The 18,790-nt window shown below is 61.3% G+C and overlaps 1 protein-coding gene across 1 annotated transcript in view; it reads left to right on the plus strand.

Moving 5' to 3' along the window:
- The first annotated feature begins 12,442 nt into the window (after window positions 1-12,442).
- The window catches only part of PSD (pleckstrin and Sec7 domain containing), a 28,946-nt gene continuing 22,598 nt past the window's right edge, over window positions 12,443-18,790 (plus strand). The window contains exons 1-3 of the mRNA XM_062001844.1: window positions 12,443-13,207; window positions 13,286-13,388; window positions 13,885-14,353. Coding sequence (XP_061857828.1) covers window positions 12,443-13,207; window positions 13,286-13,388; window positions 13,885-14,353 — 1,337 coding nt within the window. The remainder of the gene's footprint in view (window positions 13,208-13,285; window positions 13,389-13,884; window positions 14,354-18,790) is intronic.

The raw sequence follows: 18,790 nt of genomic DNA on the forward strand, positions 1-18,790 counted from the left end.
GCGGGAGCCAACGGGCCGCGCCGGTCACGCGTCCCGCCGGGGCCCCAGCGGCTGCCGCGGGCTGCTCCCAGCGGTCCCGGCACCGCAGCTCCCCGCGCACGCCGGCTGGCCCAGTTCCCCAGTACACACCAGATCCCAGCGCGCACCTGTCCGCACGAGCTCCAGCCTCGAGGCTGCCGCGGATCCCGCGCACGGCGGCCGCTCCGGCCGCTCCAGCCCCGCGCACGGCGGCCGCTCCAGCCGCAGATCCCGCGCACGGCGGCCGCTCCGGCCGCTCCAGCCCCGCGCACGGCGGCCGCTCCAGCCGCAGATCCCGCGCACGGCGGCCGCTCCGGCCGCTCCAGCCCCGCGCACGGCGGCCGCTCCAGCCGCAGATCCCGCGCACGGCGGCCGCTCCAGCCCCGCGCACGGCGGCCGCTCCAGCCCCGCGCACGGCGGCCGCTCCAGCCCCGCGCACGGCGGCCGCTCCAGCCGCAGATCCCGCGCACGGCGGCCGCTCCAGCCCCGCGCACGGCGGCCGCTCCAGCCCCGCGGGTCCCCGCGAGCCGGTTCCGCTCCCCCCGGCGCATGCGCGCGCGCCGCCGCTGTCCGTTCAGCACCACGCGGAGCCGGGACCCGCCGCGACCCGCCGCTGCCGGTGAGCGACGGCGCCACCCCCGGTCCCGCCAGAACCCCCCCGGCCCGGCCCCCCAAGCTCCCTGCCCGGCCCCGCCGCTCTCCAATCGAGCTCTGCCGCCCCCTCTCCTCAGGCGGGAGCGGAGGGACCCCCGGGAGAGACTCGTCCCCGGGGCTCACAGTTCTTACAGCGCCCCCGATGAGCGGCCGCCGGACACCGCTCCTCCGCCGGTACCGGGCTGCACCCACTCCCCCAGGGCCTCGGAAGAGGCGGCAGTGCCCGCCCGCGGCCCACCGCCCCCAGCCCGCATCCTCACACCCTGCCAACCGGCTCCTCGCTCTCCGGTCGCTCGCCGATGCCCCGCCGGCCCCGGGTAGCCCCGGGAAACGAGCGACCTCCGTCCCCTCGCCAGCAGCCCCCGCGGAGAAGCGGCCCGGGCGCCTGTCGGTGCGGTTGCCATAACGACTCCAGGCAGCGCTCCTGCAGAAACGGACGCTGCTATTTCCCTGCGGTACTCCTCCCCACCGCCGGTTTGCAGGGCAGGCCTCCCGGTTGGTACGGCCCTCCACGCCCCAGAGCCGGCCCTGGGCGAGTGACCCCATCCCTGCCTCGGACCTGAGCCCTGCTGCCTTGTGCAGCATCAAGCTACTGGTCACTGCTGGCAACAGACACTGTAGAAACATCCAGCTGGCAAAAGAGCAGGGCCCACATACTGTGACCAAGTCCTAGTGCCCTGTTCCCTGGAAAGCAGCAACCTGTCTGCACACCCTGCTCTGCTCATTCCCTCCCAGTGCAGAGGCTGGTTTGGGGAAAGGTCTTCTCACTCCAGTGCCTGTCCTGTGGGGGTAGCTACCCACGCTGCCTCTCTGCCCTTGGACATGCAGCACCTGCCCTGAACTAGCACAGTGCTTCTCATTTAAAGAAGAACAAGTGAGACAGGGATGTTTGGTTTTCTAAAGGGGTTGAGAATGCCATGGCCTGGGACAGCCCTTCCTTTGCCTGCAGCAGGAGCATGGAAAGCTCTGGGAGTACAGCTCCTGTTTCTGGACTGGAAGGGTTCATTTTGCCTCCAGGACAGTTTCAGCCCTGTGTTCACTCTGTTTTTGAGTTCCTGCTGTGAAACAGAAGTGTGGCATCTGGCAGGGAATCCGATAATATTGACCCTGTGAGTGAATGACTGTGACCCAAGCTGGCTACAAGTACGCTTTTTGAAATAGTAGTTTTGGTCTGGACAAGAGGTGAGGGAGCACCACTGAGCAAGAGAGTGCAACACTCAGTTGCATCTGGCCTTTGATGAAGGCTTTGTGTGCCAAACCAGACCTGGCTGTGAGCCCCCAGCTTGTGCCGAGTCCTCGCTCAGACGAGCTCTGTTGTGGATTGCTTGTTATCCTTCCTGAGCAACATGTGTGCTGGGCTGGCAACTGGGACTTGCTCTGCTCCTACATCAACCTCCGTTTATGTTTTTTGCTTCATCTGATGCAGCTGGGCAGGCTGAGTCACTTCTCCAGGGTGACTGGAGAGAGCACTCAGAGGAGAGTCAGCCCAGGCAGACCCTGGGTACCGTAAGGAGGTTGGGAGGCACTGTTATCATAGAGGCACAAGTGAGACAGTTGTGTGTGTGTGTTTGGCCTCTGTTGCGTTGACAGTTTGTAGCTGTAACACGTTCAGACTATTCCCTTTCTTTTCTACATGTTGTTTGCAGAAGGAGCATTGGAGCCTGTTACTGCATTGTAGAGTTATGCTGAGACAAAGCTTTGCACCACCAGGATGTCCAGTGGAGCTGAGAACCTAGGACTGCACCAGCGGTAAGGATCACACACCAGTGCTGCTTTTGTGTTCGTGGCTGTAAAGTTTTCTTGCGTGCAGAGTGGTGGTGGTATGGCTGTGCAGCACTGCAGTAACAGGGTTGGGTGGTGGCATACCCTGTAGCTTAGCAGTGAAGGGGTGACTCAAAGCAAGCAAGCTTGGAGGACCAGAGCTAGGTTCTGCTCTGCTCAGCCAAGTGTTGCTACAAGCTCTGCTGTTCTGGTGGTGTATGCTTTGCCTAAGGTGGGCCTACTTTTTCTTGAGGTGTCTGTAAGTCTACTTTTTAAGCTTCAATTAGATACATGTTTCTACTTGAGTCCTAATACTGAAAACTGCTCTGCCAAAACAGCTTTCTGAGTTGGCCCTGAGGTTGGGGAGATCCCTTCAGACCAGGGGAATTCACCTTGCTAGCCAACCAGTAGGATGAAGGCAGAGCTTGGGCTAAAAGCTTCCTGCTATGAGCTTGGATAACTGCCAGCTTCTAGGTTCTAAAGAGGATGTGGGAAAGATTAGCACAACTGCTCCTGTGAGACCAATCAATTATCTTAATTTATGTTCTAAAAGGGAGTAAAAAGGGCTGTGGTCCCAGTGTCTGTAAACTCAGTGGTAAGCCTGCTGGAGGCAGGACGTGAGAGATGAGGAAATGGAGCTGACAGGCACTTAACCTTTCTGGCATGGCCTCAGCAGATGTCCTGCCAGCTCTGTGGCACGGTGCAGGCCTGCTGTCATTTGGGCAGCCCCAGCTCCTGGGTTACAGAGGGTGCCCCTTGCAAGATCAGTAAGGTGAGCTGGGAGGTGCTCCTCTTTCATGGAGGAGGTGCATCTGTCGTGGCTCACCAGGCATGTGCCTATCACTTCTGTTTCATCCCCCTCTGTAAGATGTTGTTGTGGACAAAGTAAGCTTGGAACTGCCTGTTCCCAGAAGCGGTGCTGGGCTGTGATACTTGTGGCACTTGCAGGGCAGCAGGGAAGTGTATTGCATGGGTATTTCAACAAACAGGGGCCAATGGTCAGTCCCATGTCTCTCCTGTCGTCCCAGCGGCACTGGCGTCCTGTGAAGGAAAGCAGAGCTTCTGTGTCAGGCCTTGGGCTCATCTGTAGTGACGAGAGAACAAGCTGATGCCCTGAGGGGAGGAAGCAGATTAGCTCACAACAACTGCTGCTGCAGCTTGCTTGTATCTTCCTTGAAAACATATGGTGCTGGCTGCTGTCAGAGCCAGGGCATGGCCTTGAGTCTGATCCTGCTGGCATCTTCGTCCTTGGGAACACCTCCCTGAAGTGGACGGAGACTTCAGCCAGTACCATGGGTGCAAGGCTTAGCTCTACCTCTGAAGAGTCAAGCAGAACAGTTTGGTCTTGGCTTCATCCTTTGGGAAGCAGGGGTGAGGTTTAGGGAACTGGGGCCTCGGGGTGGGGGGGTCATGTGGTTGTAAAAGCTGATCCCAAGTCAGGAATCTCAGGCTTTGTTTCCCAGAGGTGGTGCTGATTTGCCACCCATGCCCCTTGACTTTTCTCTTGCATTGAAAATGTAGTTGTTTCCACCTTTCTTAAGAGGCTGTCTGGGTTTCATCACGCCTGATGAGGCCCCTGAAGGCTGGTGCTCGGGGAGGGTATATGAGGGGATTTGTATGGTGCCAAGCTAACAGCAATCTGCTGTCCTAAGGTCACCTCATATGATGATTGGCACCTTGCTGGCTAAACACTTTTAGCCTTGCAAAGACTTTGCTGGCACCCCTTAAAATGTGGGAGATGGGTCTTGCAGCATCCCAGAAGTTGAATGAAGTCTCTCAATGCTGTTTTTCCTTGGACTCTCCCCAAGTTCTTTCAAAGGATCTGGCTCCATATTCTCTCTAGCTGCACGATTAGCCTGACACCCTTCATCACTCGCAGGGTTCGAGTGGACCGCAGCCGCACTTCTTAGTTGCGTGCAAGGTGTTGAGCTCACAGGGCAAACCCAGCTCTTGATGAGTGCTGAGATTGCACAGTGCCACCAGGAACCACTTTAAAGCTGATGAAACAGGATGAACTCTTCGGCTCTTCCCTGTACATGCCACCTTCCCCTTTCTTTATTGAGAAGAGGCTCTGACTGTGCAGTCAAGGTTTAAAAAAATAAATTATAGAAGTAAAACAAGGCCACGTGGTGCAAGTCTGGGCTGGAAGAGGAACAGCCATGAGGAGCCCTTTGGCTACACACCAATGCAGGGCTGCTCTGCAGCACCTTCCTCATGAGTTCACTGCTTCCAGGCTTTCAGTACATCCCTTGCCCGTGTCTCTGCACACCTCCATGGTGGCAGGTTTTGCTCACTTGCCTTGCTATGCTTGTAAATACTCCCCCTTAATTGATCTCTTAGGGTTTCCTCACCTTTTATACCGTTCTGTATGTGACCATGTTCTCCCTATACTGGGTCAGGCTATGTGCCTGCAGCTTGCAGTCTCTTTTCTGAATAAGACGTTCCCTGTATTCATTGCTTTTACCCCCTCCTACACCCTTTCTCCTTTCCCTATGTGAATCTTGAGGCTGAAAGTAGGGAGAAAGGGATCACATCTTACTGTTGTGGAGATTAGCTGGAGAGCAGCTCCAGTGATCTCTGCTGTAGCACAAGCTGTGTCCCAGGAGGCAACACCAGAGAACTGATGACTTGGGTTGTTTCAGACTAAATTTTGTCTCTGGTGCAGTGACTCACCGTGGTGAGGTGGGCCTGAGTGACCTGCTGGCACCCAGGAAGCTCTGTCCTCCGTGGAGAGTGCATCCTGCCAGCCAGAAATCTCCTGCTTTCCTTCAAGACTGTCTTTTCCCTGAGCATCTTTCTACCAAGAGATACTCCCACACAATTGTTCCCCTAACTGCTGTGTAGGGAGGTTATTTATGGCTCAAGCTGTGCTGACACCCCCCTCCCACGTCCCCAGGACAGGTTTTGGTGTTCCTGGCTGCATTTCGATGGAGCGATGCTGCTGCAAGGGGAAGCCCACCCGCTCTGTGAGCGTGGCCCAGGACTGGGGCAGAGTCCGGGGGGATTTCTGTAGCAGCAGGTGTTCCTGGGGCATTACAGGAATGTTTTGTTAGAGCTCACTCTGAGGCCCAGCTACCTGCTTTATGCCTCTGCTTTTCCAGCCCTCCTCTCTCCTGTGCCCTGAGGCAGGCGCAGGCAGGGAGCTGGGGCACTGGGGGGGCACTGGCTGCTGGGCACTCTGTGCTGCCTCTTCTCTCTGATAAGACATTTTGCAGTCAGTGCCCTCTTCCAGAGTGCCTTTCACCCCCAAAAACCCTCCTGTGGTCCCACATGCCAGCCCCAAGCAAGGGTGCTGCGAGAGGCACGGGATGGTGCAGGCGTGGGTCCAGGCTCACTGACCTGGGTGTGAGCAGAAGCCTGAGGCTTGGGGAGGAGGGCAGACAGGCTCTCCAGCACTACCTTTTTGCCCTGAGTAAGCTGTAAAGCAGCATTTGTATAACAGACTGTCAAGGAAGGGTGTTTTCACCATTTTTCCTAACTACCAGCCTGGTGGAATAACAGACAAGTGCATCAGCCCACTAAAGGTTTGGCTTGTGCTGCAGTGGCTTTTTAAAGATACAACTAGGATGTGGTTGGGTGTTGGCACCTGAGGCAGAAGGCATTAATTAGAGCTGTGTAGTTAAGTCTAGGCTTCCTGAGGGAATACAAGCAACCTAATTGGTTGCCCTGGGGCCCTCAATGCAGAGATGAGGAGAGTTCAGCTTCCTTTGCCAGGCCCCGTCTCCTTTGGGGCTGGAGTTGCTGTTCCTGTGGTGTTCCCAGTGAGGTGGGTGAGAGGCACCATCTCCTGACAGAGGGACTGTCCCCACTTGTGGGGCTGTGCTGGGCCCTGGGGCTGAAGCACAGCCCCACTGACTCTGGCAGATTACGGCCCTCATGCCCTCTGCAGTGCCTTAAGCACAAGCTGTGCCAAAGGAAAGGTTCGTGACAGCCCCCCTGTGCTCAGGGGAGCAGCCCTGAGGTGCACCAGGGTGTTTGGTCTCAGCAGCTGCAGAAATGCCTTTCCAGGGACTGATCTGTGTGCCTCCTGACAAGCTGAGTATCGGCCCCTCTGGGAGCCAGCTTGGGGGAGGAGCTCTTGTCTACTCCCTCCCCATCCAATACCTAGACCTGTGCAGTTGTTGTGACACTATGACATCTCAGGGTGGTCTCTTCCAAGCAAGAAGTTCATCGTTGTGTTTTGCTCTGATGACACCACACCCCTCTGGTGTCAGGAGGGTGAGCAGTGTTTCAGGCTTGTTAAAATGAGCAGGGGCAGTGCTGGCAATAGTTAGAAAACTGCTGGAAGCTGTCTGTGGCTGGGCATGAGGAGCTGGCAGAGCCCAGGAGGCTGGAAGGGACGGCATGAAGCTGGGTGGACTCTCATGCAGGAAGGATGTGGTACCTGCAGGCAAGGACTGGAAGTGCTGGAGTGCCCAAGTGACAATAAAGAGGGTTCCCAGTGCACTGTGCTCCTAGCTCTAGCTAAACCAATGGATTGGGGCTGTGGGGTAGAGCATGGGGGACTCTCCTTGTCCCCATCTGTCACCTGCCAGAGGGGTTCCCTGCTCCCTCCTGCCCTGCATCAGCTGGGGAGAGATTCACAGCAGGAGGGACCAGGGGAGCCAGGGGTAAATCCTGATCCAGGAGGGCTTATGTCATTGCTGGCCAGACCCATGCATGTGGGCACATCCTTAGAGAGTTACAAGGAGAGGGGATCTGGAGCAGAGAGCACTAGGGAGAACAGCAGCTGCTACTGGGGGTTGGAAGGAAAGGTGTTTTCTGTGGATGGCCTGGGTCTCCAGCCAGGCTGACAGGAGAGAACTTCACCCTCAGTGTCTGCAGCTCTCAGCAGGGCTGCCTGCAGATGCTGGCACAGGGGTGCTTTGTCCTGGTAGGAATGTGCTGGGAAAGCTCTGAGCTCTTCCACTGGGTTAAATTTGTCACTGGCTGCAGCTTAGAGAAAAGCCTCCCCACTCCCCACCCTCCTGCCATCAAGAAGCTGCTGAAGGAATCAGGTCGTTGATCCCAGAGCAGCAACGCCCCTAATTAGCCCGGAGTCTGCCAGGAAAGCCGGCTGTGTGCAAGGAGAGGTGGCTCGAGGACCTGTGGTCCCTGATGTGGGAGAGAGGGGCCCTGTGCAGGCAGGAGCCTGCCGAGAGAGGGAGAAAATGGCAGTGCTTCGATGCCTTAAATAGGAGGAGAGAGCCTGCCCCGACTGCTGCTTCCTCCCCTTGTCCCTGTGCCTGGGAGGGGAGGAGGGGACACGCTTTCTAGGTGACAGTGAGGGCAGGGGGATATGGAACTGGGCTTGCTGTAGGGTGAGAAGCAGCACGGAGGGACGGCTCTCCCAAAATGCCTCTTGCAGGCGCGGTGTGCACGTGACGCCCGGCTCCCCTGGGCCTCTGCTCTCGCACATGGTTCATAGCGATTGCTGGCCTGGGTGATAAAGGGCAGTGTAACAGGGAAGGGGCCTGGCCGGCGCGGTGGACGGGGAGCACTGGCCACCAGCCCAGGCCTGTGGGCCCTGCCACAGCGCTCCTCACCTCAGCCCCTGCCTGCTCCACGCCAGCTCTGCCCACACACCCCTCTGGTGCTGGCAGGAGCCACGTCACACGAGTTTCCCATCCTACCGTGGCTTCCTGAGGCTGGGCTGGTTGCCCGTCTCTATGGGCTGCCCACTGCCCATCGCTAGGGTGGCTGCTGGCACGACCTGGGATGCTTGGGCACCTGTGGCTTAAGGTGAGGATGTGGGGAGAGGTGAGTCCCTGGCACGGGGCCTGTGCCTTAGAGCAAGGGCCAGCAGCCCGCCGGGGGTGGCCAGTGGCCCAGGACACAGAGCAGCTTTTGTCTTCCCATCCTTGCAGTCACCTGGCAGCATGGGGGTGTGGGGCAGCCGGTACCGAGCCCCGCGGGGCACAGGGCACGCGTGAGCTGCTGAGCAGCGATGCACACACCGGCACACGGGGCCGTGTGCGGGGTGACACCGGGGCAAGCACCCCGGCAGGGAGGCCGCTGGCACCGGGGCTGTGCAGCGGCAGGGGGGACACTGGGCACGCATGGGGTGTGCGGGTCCGCGTGTGCCGGTGCCACGAGGCGGATGCGGTGCGGTGCGGGTCTGTGTGTGCCGGTGCCGCGGGTGCAGTGCGGTGCGGGTCCGCATGTGCCGGTGCCGCGGGTGCAGTGCGGTGCGGGTCCGCGTGTGCCGGTGCTGCGGGTGCGGTGCGGGTCCGCGTGTGCCGGTGCCGCGGGGCAGGTGCGGTGCGGTGCGGGTCCGCGTGTGCCGGTGCCACGGGGCGGATGCGGTGCGGTGCGGGTCTGCGTGTGCCAGTGCCGCGGGTGCAGTGCGGTGCGGGTCCGCGTGTGCCGGTGCCACGGGGCGGATGCGGTGCGGGTCCACGTGTGCCGGTGCCACGGGTGCGGTGCGGTGCGGGTCCGCGTGTGCCGGTGCCGCGGGGCGGGTGCTGTGCGATGCGGGTCCGCGTGTGCCGGTGCTGTGGGTGCGGTGCGGGTCCGCGTGTGCCGGTGCTGTGGGTGCGGTGCGGGTCCGCGTGTGCCGGTGCCGCGGGTGCGATGCGGGTCCGCGTGTGCCGGTGCTGTGGGTGCGGTGCGGGTCCGCGTGTGCCGGTGCTGTGGGTGCGATGCGGGTCCGCGTGTGCCGGTGCTGTGGGTGCGGTGCGGGTCCGCGTGTGCCGGTGCCGCGGGGCGGGTGCGGTGCGGTGCGGGTCCGCGTGTGCCGGTGCCGCGGGGCGGGTGCTGCGGGTGCGGTGCGGGTCCGCGTGTGCCGGTGCCGCGGGGCGGGTGCTGCGGGTGAGGTGCGGATCCGCGTGTGCCGGTGCCGCGGGCGGGGCGGGGCGCGGCGGCCGCGGGGTTCCCCATTGGCTGCCGGGGCTGTCGGCGGGCGGAGTGACGGCCCCGCGCCGGGGCCAGCGCGGCGGGGAGCGGCGAGCGGCGGCGCCGGATCACACCGGGCCGGATCACACCGTCGGGGCGGACCGCCCGGGCCGGGCCGTGCTGTACCGGCGGCAGCGCGGCGCGGGGGATGCGGCGGCGGCGGCGGTGCCGGTGAGGCGCGGGGAGCGGCGCGGCGGGGGGCCGGAGGCCGGGGCGGGGGAGCGGGGAAAGTTGCGGCAGTTGTTGCGGGGGCCGGGGCGGCTCCGCGCCCTCCCGGCGGCGGCGGCCGGCGGGCGGCAGCACCGGGCTGCGGTGGCGCCGGGGGGTGCCCGGCGGGGCCGATGCCCGCGGCCGCGGAGCTGCTCCGGTGTGCCGGTGAGGCGACACGGGCGCGGGGAGGGGGGGAGCGGGCGGGCGGCTCCGGCGGCCCCCCCCAGGCGAGGGGGCTCCCTCCTCATCCGGATGGATGTCACATCCACTCAGGGCTGATCCCTGAGACGGGAGGTGCCGGGCGAAGGAGGCCGAGCAGGGGAGGACGGGGAGGAAAAGGCAGGCTTAGCCCGAGCTTGGAGGGAGAGCACATGCCCTGCCTTGACATCTCCTCAGGAAGGGATCCCCTGCTCGTCTGGCATCCCTAGGGCCTCCAGGCACCCTATCCTCGGTCACCACTGCATCCACCAAAACCACTCCGTGTCCAGAGGGCAGAAGCCCCTCCTTGGGACCATCCTGCCCCTGATCCGTCACACAGCCTGGCACCCGTTGCCTGGTGTCCCCCGTTCCCTGCCACCACTGCTGACAGCAGTACAGTGTCTGGCACACAGCTACAGTGTGCATTCAGCCTCCAGTCCTGCATCTCTTGCTCCCATCCCATCCCATCCCATCCCGCCTTTGCCCGTTGCCGTGTCCTCTCCCAGCCCCTGCGCCTTGTCCCCGTACACCCCCGCCGTGGGTACGTTCTTCCCCCGCAGCGTAAGCAGTTCCTGCTGTCTACTGCCTTCCCCCGCATCGCCCCCTCAGCCAGGCAGACTCCTGCACAGGGAGTAACCGTGCGCTGTTGCACCGGGTACAGCTCAAAGCAAGGGCTGGGAAAAAGCCCTGGACGTCCCTTTGGACACCGTGGAGAGGCAGCCAGGAGGACCAAGTTTCTTGTATGTGTGAGATGTTTTATTGAACGAATGAAACCCCCCACTGACGTGAAGCTCCCGGCTATCACACTGCAGCTATCGGGTTTCTTCTCTGTGAACATGTGCCCTGGGCTCCCCGGCACCCTTCCCGTCAGCTTTCCCCTTGCAGCACTCGTGCCTTCAGGCAGCGGGACCAGCAAGGCTCCCTCAGCTCACTGCTGCCTTACAGCCCAGCCCATTCATCACAGCGGCTTGAAGAGCATCCATTCAATTCACAGTTTAAATCAGCACGCAGGAAGCCTGGGCTCCAGCATTGATTTTTCATCTCTGTTGCCTCTGTGTGTTTTTACCTGTCGTTACTGAGGGAGAGCTCGCTGGGCTGGGTGTCGTAAGCACCCGGCCTCGGAGCCTCCGGGGCGGCCACGGCCTTTCCTCTGACTTTGATAACTCCCCTTTGATAACCAGGAGGACACGCTGTGCTTATCCCATTTATTTCAGCAGTAACCCACATGTGTCTGAGAGAGACTGGGGTTTGTGGATTTGTTGTAGTACAGCGAATGCCAACTGTTCCTAGTGATAACTTCTCTCCTTGGCATGTGTGTCAGTCAGCGTGGAGATAAAAAGAGGAATTTCATCAGAAACATATAAACTCCACATCTTTGTTATTTATCAGTTAACTTCAGCAGCCTTGAGTGTGAACGTAACCATAACAGGAGGCAAAGGCTGAAAAAACTGTGTCTGACATATTAAACAGGAGGCTGTGTTTTTGTGGTGAGCGAGTCACAGATTGCTGCTGTGCAGCGGGAGCCAGATTCTTCAAGAGTGTGATAGTGCAGATAGATGGGCGCCTGCCCCACGGGAATCATTTGGGCTGTTTGATTAAGAGTTATGTCTCTGCATCTCTGGATCCTAAACACTGTTGTAAATGCAGCCCCACGTCCTTCAGGAGTTTAATCCTGTCCGGATTGGATTCAGAAACAGGGAGGAGAAATCCTGCTTTCCTCTGTTTGCATCGTGGCATTGTGTTTCTTGCTTTCAAATCATGACATCTAGGTGAGGGACTTGGTGTCTGTCAGAAGGCAAAAGCAGCCAAGGCAGAGTCTTCTCTGGGGATTTGGAGGAACTTGGGGATGGATGAGTACAAGTTTTAGCTCCGCTGGGAGAAAGGCAATTGTCAGCAGCTGGGCTGTGGCTCTGGGTGCTGCCTTCCGCTGCAGCTGCCCCAGGCCGGGCAGAGGCAGGTGGACAGGGGGTCTATGTGCAGGGCAGATGGGCTCCTTTCCCTTCTCCGGGGCAGGATTCTCACAGCCAGTGCTCTTTTGGGGTGTTGACAGCTCTGTCTGTGCCACCAGAAGTGACTGCGGCATGTGCTGGTGTGACACACTTTAAACCCAGGCCGGCCTCCAAACAGAGAGGCTCCTTGCCCATGCTGCTCCTGTTGAACTTGAGCAAGTGTAGCTGGAGGATGTCTCGGTGATCCAGTGTATGTTTTCTTTTTGTTACCCCTTATTGAAGGGATTTTAGTAGGCTGAGGGTAGATAACGTATTCAATCTAAAGCAGCACGAGTGGAACCCCTTTTAAGGTGCACCGTGCGCTCTCTCACTGTGCCTGGGATGCTGGTCTGTGGGGGAAGTGCCTGAGCAATCTAGTACCCGGGGTGCCCAGGGCTGAGCCGAGGGCTGCCAGTGCTGCCACGGTGGTGCTGGTGTGAGGCCCACAGTGAGCCTCACCCGCTCCTTGCAGCAGGAGATTTGAGGGGAGCTGTCTCACCTGGAGCAGCTTTCTCTTGCCACGAAGGCAGGGCACCGCTTGCCTGCCCTCCCTGTGGCCCTGGCCTCCTCCTGACCCCTCTCCCCTAACCAGCTCTCCTCGGCCTTGTTTCAGGGCTGCCTGAGGATGTGTCACCCCTCGACCCAGCCGTCGTCTCAGGGGTGCCGGGATCCTGCCTCAGCGTCCCCGTGCCACCCTGCTGGGCTCTGGACCTGACGCCTCGGTGCCCTCCTCCAGCGGGATGGCCCAGGCGGGGGACCCCGTCCGCTTCCACCCCGAGGAGGGCTGCGTGGCCTCGCCGCCGCCGTTCGCCCGGCTGGACCGGCGGCCGTGGCTGGCGGGGGGCAGCCCCGAGGCCGTGAGGCACAGCCCCCCGCGCTGCCTCACTCCCAACCTCAATGCCGGCCGCCTTCAGCTGCTGCGCAAGGGCCTGGCCCCCGACGCCCGCCGCTGCCCGCTCGGCCTCTACAGCAGCACAGGCTCCTTGGCCCGCAAGCCGGCGGCCGCCTTCGGCAGCGGGAGCTGCCCGGGGCACCTGACGGCCCCCTGCACCCCGCAGCGGGGCCGGCCCAGCCCCACACTCTGCTCCCAGGGCAGCCGCAGCCCCCCGGCCCCGGAGGGACACAGCTCCGTCGTCACCTTCCGCTTCATCGAGAAGGGCAGCGTGCGGGCCCCGGGCGGGCTGCCGGCCCCCGCGCTCTGCCGGGACAACGGGCCCCGCAGCCTCAGCCGCAGCCTGGAGCTCGGCGGGGACGTGGCGCCTGCCCAGCGCCAGCCCCTGACACAGCCCCTGCCCCAGGAGCGGCTCCTGCGCGCGCTGAAGCCCGAGGCCTCCGCGTCTGACCCTCTGCTGGCCGGGGACGGGACGCTGGGGGGGACCCGTCCCTGCGGGAACGAGCTCTGCATCCTCAACACCGACTGCCTCTGCCACTCCCTCGCCAACGGGCTGCCCAAGGACCTCCCCGCCTTCGCCAGGAGCCCCCTGAAGCCAGAGCCCCGAGCCCAGGTAGGTGCCAGGGTGCCTGCACCGGCCGCGGGCTCTGCCCTGGGCTCTGTCGCCCTCTCACTGCTCTCCCCTTCGCAGGGCAGCGCCTGGCCCTACCCCCGGCAGTGCTCGGCCCACGCCCAGCGCATCGCCAGAGCCAAGTGGGAGTTCTTCTACGGCTCCGTGGATGCCCCAAAGACAGGTAAGAAGTTGGGGGGATGCCCTTGGCAAGACTGACCTCTCCTTTGCACATCTGAACTCATGCCGGGACTCACCCTGGGGCTGCCCACCCTTCAGGACTCGCTGCCTACCGACAGCCAAGATTCCCCCTAGACTGGCCAGTCTGTATCCTCCTGGGGCCAGATCCTGCACTCACCAACCTCCCTGCAGAGTCTCCCCTGGCTGTGCAATGCCTCATGCCAAGGGGATGATGGAGAGCCCTGATCCCTGGCAGCCCCTGGCTGCTTCTGCAGAAGGGCTTTGGGGTTCAGATGGGGGCTCAGGGCTGTCTGTGGAGGCACTGGCACTGACAGCACCCTGGCTCTGCCTCTCCCATCCATTTTCCTTCTGTGTCCCCATCTCCATTCCCCAGTGCCCATCATGTGTGTGTGTGACCCTGCTCATGGGGTGTGTGCAGTGCCGCAGGAGCAGCTCCTGGGTTCTGCACGTGTCTCTGAGTGCTCGGGGCTCCCTTGCAGGCTCCTCTGCCCCCGACTGTGCTCCCCTGGCCGAGACCCCGCTGCAGCCCCTGTGCCCACAGCCCGCCGAGCCGCCGGGGCCCGAGCACGGCCTCAGCCATGTGGAGGTGGAGATAGAGATGTCTCCTCCAGGCAGCCAGAAGCACGGCTCCTGCGAGACTGGGATTATAAGGAGGACAGTGAAATACTCCGAGACAGACCTGGACACCGTGCCGCTGAGGTGCTATCGTGAGACCAACATCGACGACATCCTGGCCGAGAAGGAGGAGGTGGATTCAGCAATTGAGAGCCAGAAGGACAGCGAGAGCAACCCGAGCTTTGCGGGCACCCCGGGCAGGAGGAACAGCACGCCGGAGGAGGAGCCCGCCCGCGCTCCGGGGGCCGGCTGCGCGAAGGATGCGCTGCGGGGCAGGGACGTGCACGAGGACGATGAGGTGTTTGAGGCAATGAGGAAGGAGAACAGGGAAAGGTGAGGCTCCGTGTGTGAGGGCAAAAAGCTCCTCTCGCTCTCCTTGTTGTCTCCTAGATGGCAAAGTAGGCTCTGCCCAAAGAGATCCTGAGACACAAAGCCCAGTAGCTCTGTCAGACGGGGGGTCAGCACTGGGGGTCAGACGAGGTCCTGAATGGCCCCGCTGGGACTGGGATTAGGACTGGGGCTGAGACCGGTCCTGTGAGGGGGCTTTCACTGCCCTGTGGAAAGAGCAAGACCACACAGGCAATCCATCTGCCCTCCAGCCCTGGGCACTGTGCTGCGCCACGCTGCCCTGGGTGAGCCCCGAGCTCAGGTCCCTGGCTGAGCCGAGGCTCCCGGAGCAAGTCCTGCCAGGTTCAGTCCATCCTGCCCTGGTGCTGCCGGGCACTGGGGTGAGGGCACCTGCACCCAGGCCATGCCCCAGAGCTGCTGTGTGCTGGGCTGCCCTCCCCTCTGCAGTGGCTGTGCTTCAACGGTAGGAGCAGCCCACTGGTTTGGTCACAGTAGGTATTTACCAGGTTTGGGAAGGAGCGGGGGATGCAGTGGGCTGGAGAAAGCCTTTTCTTGTCTTTCGTGTCTTTTTTCATGTGTGTGGCAAAACACTGTGTGCTGGGAGGCTGAGCTGTGGGTGGCACCAAGGTTATTGTTCAGTTGCCCACCCGTGGGCAGCTAATGCCATCTGAGCTGCTGTCTTACCTGTGCTGGGCACTGGCAGGTAGGGCCCTTGGGAGATGGTGTTTCGGCCTGGTGGCACGAGGCTCTGCCCATGGAGTGATGGTTTGGCTGTGGAGAGTGAGGGGCATCAGGAGGGGAAGGAGCTCCAGAGCACCGAGTGGGCAGGCGCCTGGAGGGGAAGGGCCTGGCAGGCAGCGGGGGCCTGAAGTGTGTTATTGCCCCTGAAGACAGTGCTCCCATGTAACTGCCAGTGTGCACATAGGGCCATCCTGTTTGCTTTACATGGCTTCTTGGTAGGCCAGTGGGGTTTGTTGGCTTTGCAGCCCCTGAATGTTCCCCAGTTAGTCACAGACCCTGCTGGCAGTGTCTTGAAAGTCATGAGCTTCACACTGCGAGTTTCTTTAGCTGCTGCATCAGAGCCCTGGGTTTCTGCTTACGTGCTGTTTCTGAGCTCTGAAGCTGCAGCCCTCCCTGATCACCCATCACCACTATCAATGTTTTCCACCTCAAACTTTCTGCTTTGCGTGCTGACAGGAGGGGTGATGCCAGGGTGATTAAGAAGGCCCCCTGAGCTGGCACTGTGCTGCTGCTGAGGGAGCTGCTGCACCTCAGACCTGCCCTGGTAGCTGGCAGGGACCACCCCTACAAAGTTAATGAAGCACCTTTGGATGCAGATTTGCAGCATTTAGACATGAAAATCCCTTTGAAAATCTAGACTTAAGGGTTTAGCACCCTCGTGAGGGGGATTTTGGCTTGGTGCTATCTCGTTGTCCTTCATATTCTGGCCAAAGGGCATCTTTGGTGATTTACTGTCCTGAATAAGAGTGTGCTAACAGCTAACAAACCCCTCCAGCACCAACTCAAACGAGACATGGAAAGCGATGGAAGAAACAGTGTCCTCTTCCAGCACGTCCTTTCCCTCATTATATTTAGAGGCAGATCCACTGCCTGTAACGACTAGTCCGAGCCTTTCCTGTCTTTCTCCCTCAGCTCCCTCCTGCCCGAGCCTCGGCAGTACTGGCGGCGGGGCCGGCTCGTCCCGCAGCGCCGCACGGGGCTGATGAGAGAGAAGAGGCTTTGCTGGGGCTGCCCCGCTCCCCTGAGAGCGTGGAGGGCTGGCGGGAGGCAGAGGCGTCTGTTCCCTGCAAACAGAGCAGCCTGGCCAGGGAAGGCTGCGTAGGGAGCCTCTGCACAGCCTTTGTGCTCGCTGCTTGGCGAGAGATGAGAGCTGTAGCTGCAGGGCAAGCCGTGTTGGGGATTAAAGAAAGGGTTACATCCCCGATTCCATCAAACGCTTAACCTGCCTCAGGAGCCAGCAGCCTCTGAGGTGCTGTGCTGAGGCCGAGCCCTGCCCCGGAGCCGCAGGCTGGGGCGATGGTCCCGCGTCCCGCGGGCTCAGGCTGCAGAGGGGACGCTCGGGGGGACGCTGGCAGGGACCTGGCAACGAGCTGCGGGGGGACCTGCTGCCTGTGGGGGAGGGCTGGGGCAGTTTGACCCCAGCGTGAGCACGGACGGGGCAGCCGGGGGGACCGCGGTGGCCGTGGTCAGTTCTCGTGGCTGGGCACGGGATGGACTGAGCACAGAGCCCCCAAGAGCAGGTGGGTGCCAGGCTAGAGAAGATGTGCAAAGAAGCCTGAGGCAGTGCGCCAAGCTGCTGGGGCTGGTCTGCACAAGAGCTTTGTTCAGAGAGGAATAAAGTGATGGGCTGGGTGGTGCTGTACAGCCTCACCTTCTTTGAGCTGAGCCGGGATCCTGTGCAGGCAGGAGGAGTAGGGCACGGCTGGGGCAGGCAGGGGTCTGGAGGGTCACAGCAGCATTTGGCAGAGAGAGAAAGCCGCCGAGGGCCTGAGAGAGGTGTTTCCCGTGTTTGTCTGCCCGCCGGGAGCGGCGGGGCCGAGCAGCAGCGGCCGGGGGCAGCGGGCCGAGCCCGCCCGTCCCCGCCCGTCCCGGGCTCTTTGCCCCTGCGCTGCGGGCGCCGGGATGCGGGTCCCCGCTGCACCCGCCGCCCTGTCCCGGGGAGCGCACTGCCTCTCCCGCCCCAGCTCAGGGCTGCAAGCCCCTTTGCTTTCTCGCTGCCTGTCGCCCTTGCGCAGATGCTCGGCTACAGCCTCTGCATCTCCTCCCCTCCCCTGCAGCTCCCAGCTGCGCCTGCCAGCCTTGGTGACGGCGCGGAGATGCCGGGGGTCCGGAGCGGGGTGGGCAGCGCGGCAGGGCCGGTGCAGCCGCGGGGCAGGAGCGGGGTGTGCAGGCAGCCCCCGCCCGTGCTGCTCCAGCCGGTCCCTGCGGGAGCTGAGCGGCTTTGCGCCTGGTGCGTGAGGTGGGGACGGTGCTCCCAGAGCTTGGGTGGTGTCGACAAAACCTGCTGTGGTTTTTCTTCTGCGGCTTGGTGGCAATACACTTGATGAGAGGGATGAGCCCAGCTGGCTCTGCTGGGAGCGCTCTCCCTTCCACACGCCGCTGTTCTCCCGGCACAGCCTGTCGCCCTCCTCGCGGATTCGAGGCACGAGGTTAAGTCAGCGGCGTTAGCTCGGCTTGGTAGCACGCAGCTGGGTGGTAAGGACAGTGGATGCACGTTTGCATCTGCAGACCTCATCTGCAGATATCACAGAGGTTCCTTCTGCCTCGTCCTCGCCAGAAAGGCACCGCAGAGGCGGCTGCTGCCAGGGCTCCCGTGAGAACCGTGCGAGTGCCGAGCGGTGCTGCCAGCGTCAGACGGCCCTTGGAGCTGGCCAGCATGCCGGGGAGCCCAGCTGCCGGCTCAGGGCCCGCTGAAAGCACGCTGGGGAGCCCAGCTGCCGGCTCAGGGCCCGCTGAAAGCACGCTGGGGAGCCCAGCTGCCAGCTCAGGGCCTGCTGAAAGCACGCTGGGGAGCCCAGCTGCCGGCTCAGGGCCTGCTGAAGGCGTCAGGCTGAGATTTTTGAGCGGTATGGAAAGGCTAATGAAGGAAAATCGTTTGGTGATTGTAGCAGCAATGAATCTTCTGAGCCTTCTGTACAAAGCTGTTTGTTCATAACAAATGTTATGACAAGCTGGAGCAGTTTCTCTCCTTTAATCAGAGGAGACAGTGGCATAACGAGAGCTTTTCTGCTGCTTTAATAAAATGATAGTGGCTTGTGAGTAAAGTAGGCTTTTAGGGCTGTGCTTATGCTCATACTGAGCCATTGATGTTCCCTGGGCTGGAAAAGTCCCTGTTGTCATGTGCTCAGATGGATGGGCAGGTTGCCTCATTCACAGGACAAAGCACTCAAGGCCTCGGGGTTTAAGTGCTCTTTTGTTGGGCTGCACCCAGACCTGCACTGGACCCAGGCTGGGCCTTCCTGTGGGGCTGATCTGACCAGATGATGAGCCAGGACCAAGGCTGGCCTCTTGGATCCCTGAGCCCAGAGCTACATGTCAGGTTCCCTCCATACTGTCTGGGGAAACCTGGGACTCAGCATCACCCCGTGCTGGCTCCCAGACAGCTCCTGGGACTCAGCACTGCTCTGTGCTGGGTCCCAGACCTTGCAAGTGGGTGTTGGCTGTGCTCTGAGCATGGTACGCAGCGACCACGGTGCTGTGCTGATGGCAGAAAGTGCCACACTGTGCTGAGCAGCTTCAGGAGGAGCCTTCTAGGTGCTGAGCTCCTAGAAAATTCAGCCACTTCCAGATATGGTTGGAAATGGAGCTGAACCACATCCTGCTTCTGGCCCTTGAGCCCTTTATTGGATCTAAGCTGTAGTGGAGTGACTGGGAGCAGTAGCCACCTCATAAGCTTCTTAT

This window comes from Colius striatus, chromosome 8 (assembly GCF_028858725.1).
Source record: "Colius striatus isolate bColStr4 chromosome 8, bColStr4.1.hap1, whole genome shotgun sequence".
Classification (NCBI taxonomy): domain Eukaryota; kingdom Metazoa; phylum Chordata; class Aves; order Coliiformes; family Coliidae; genus Colius; species Colius striatus.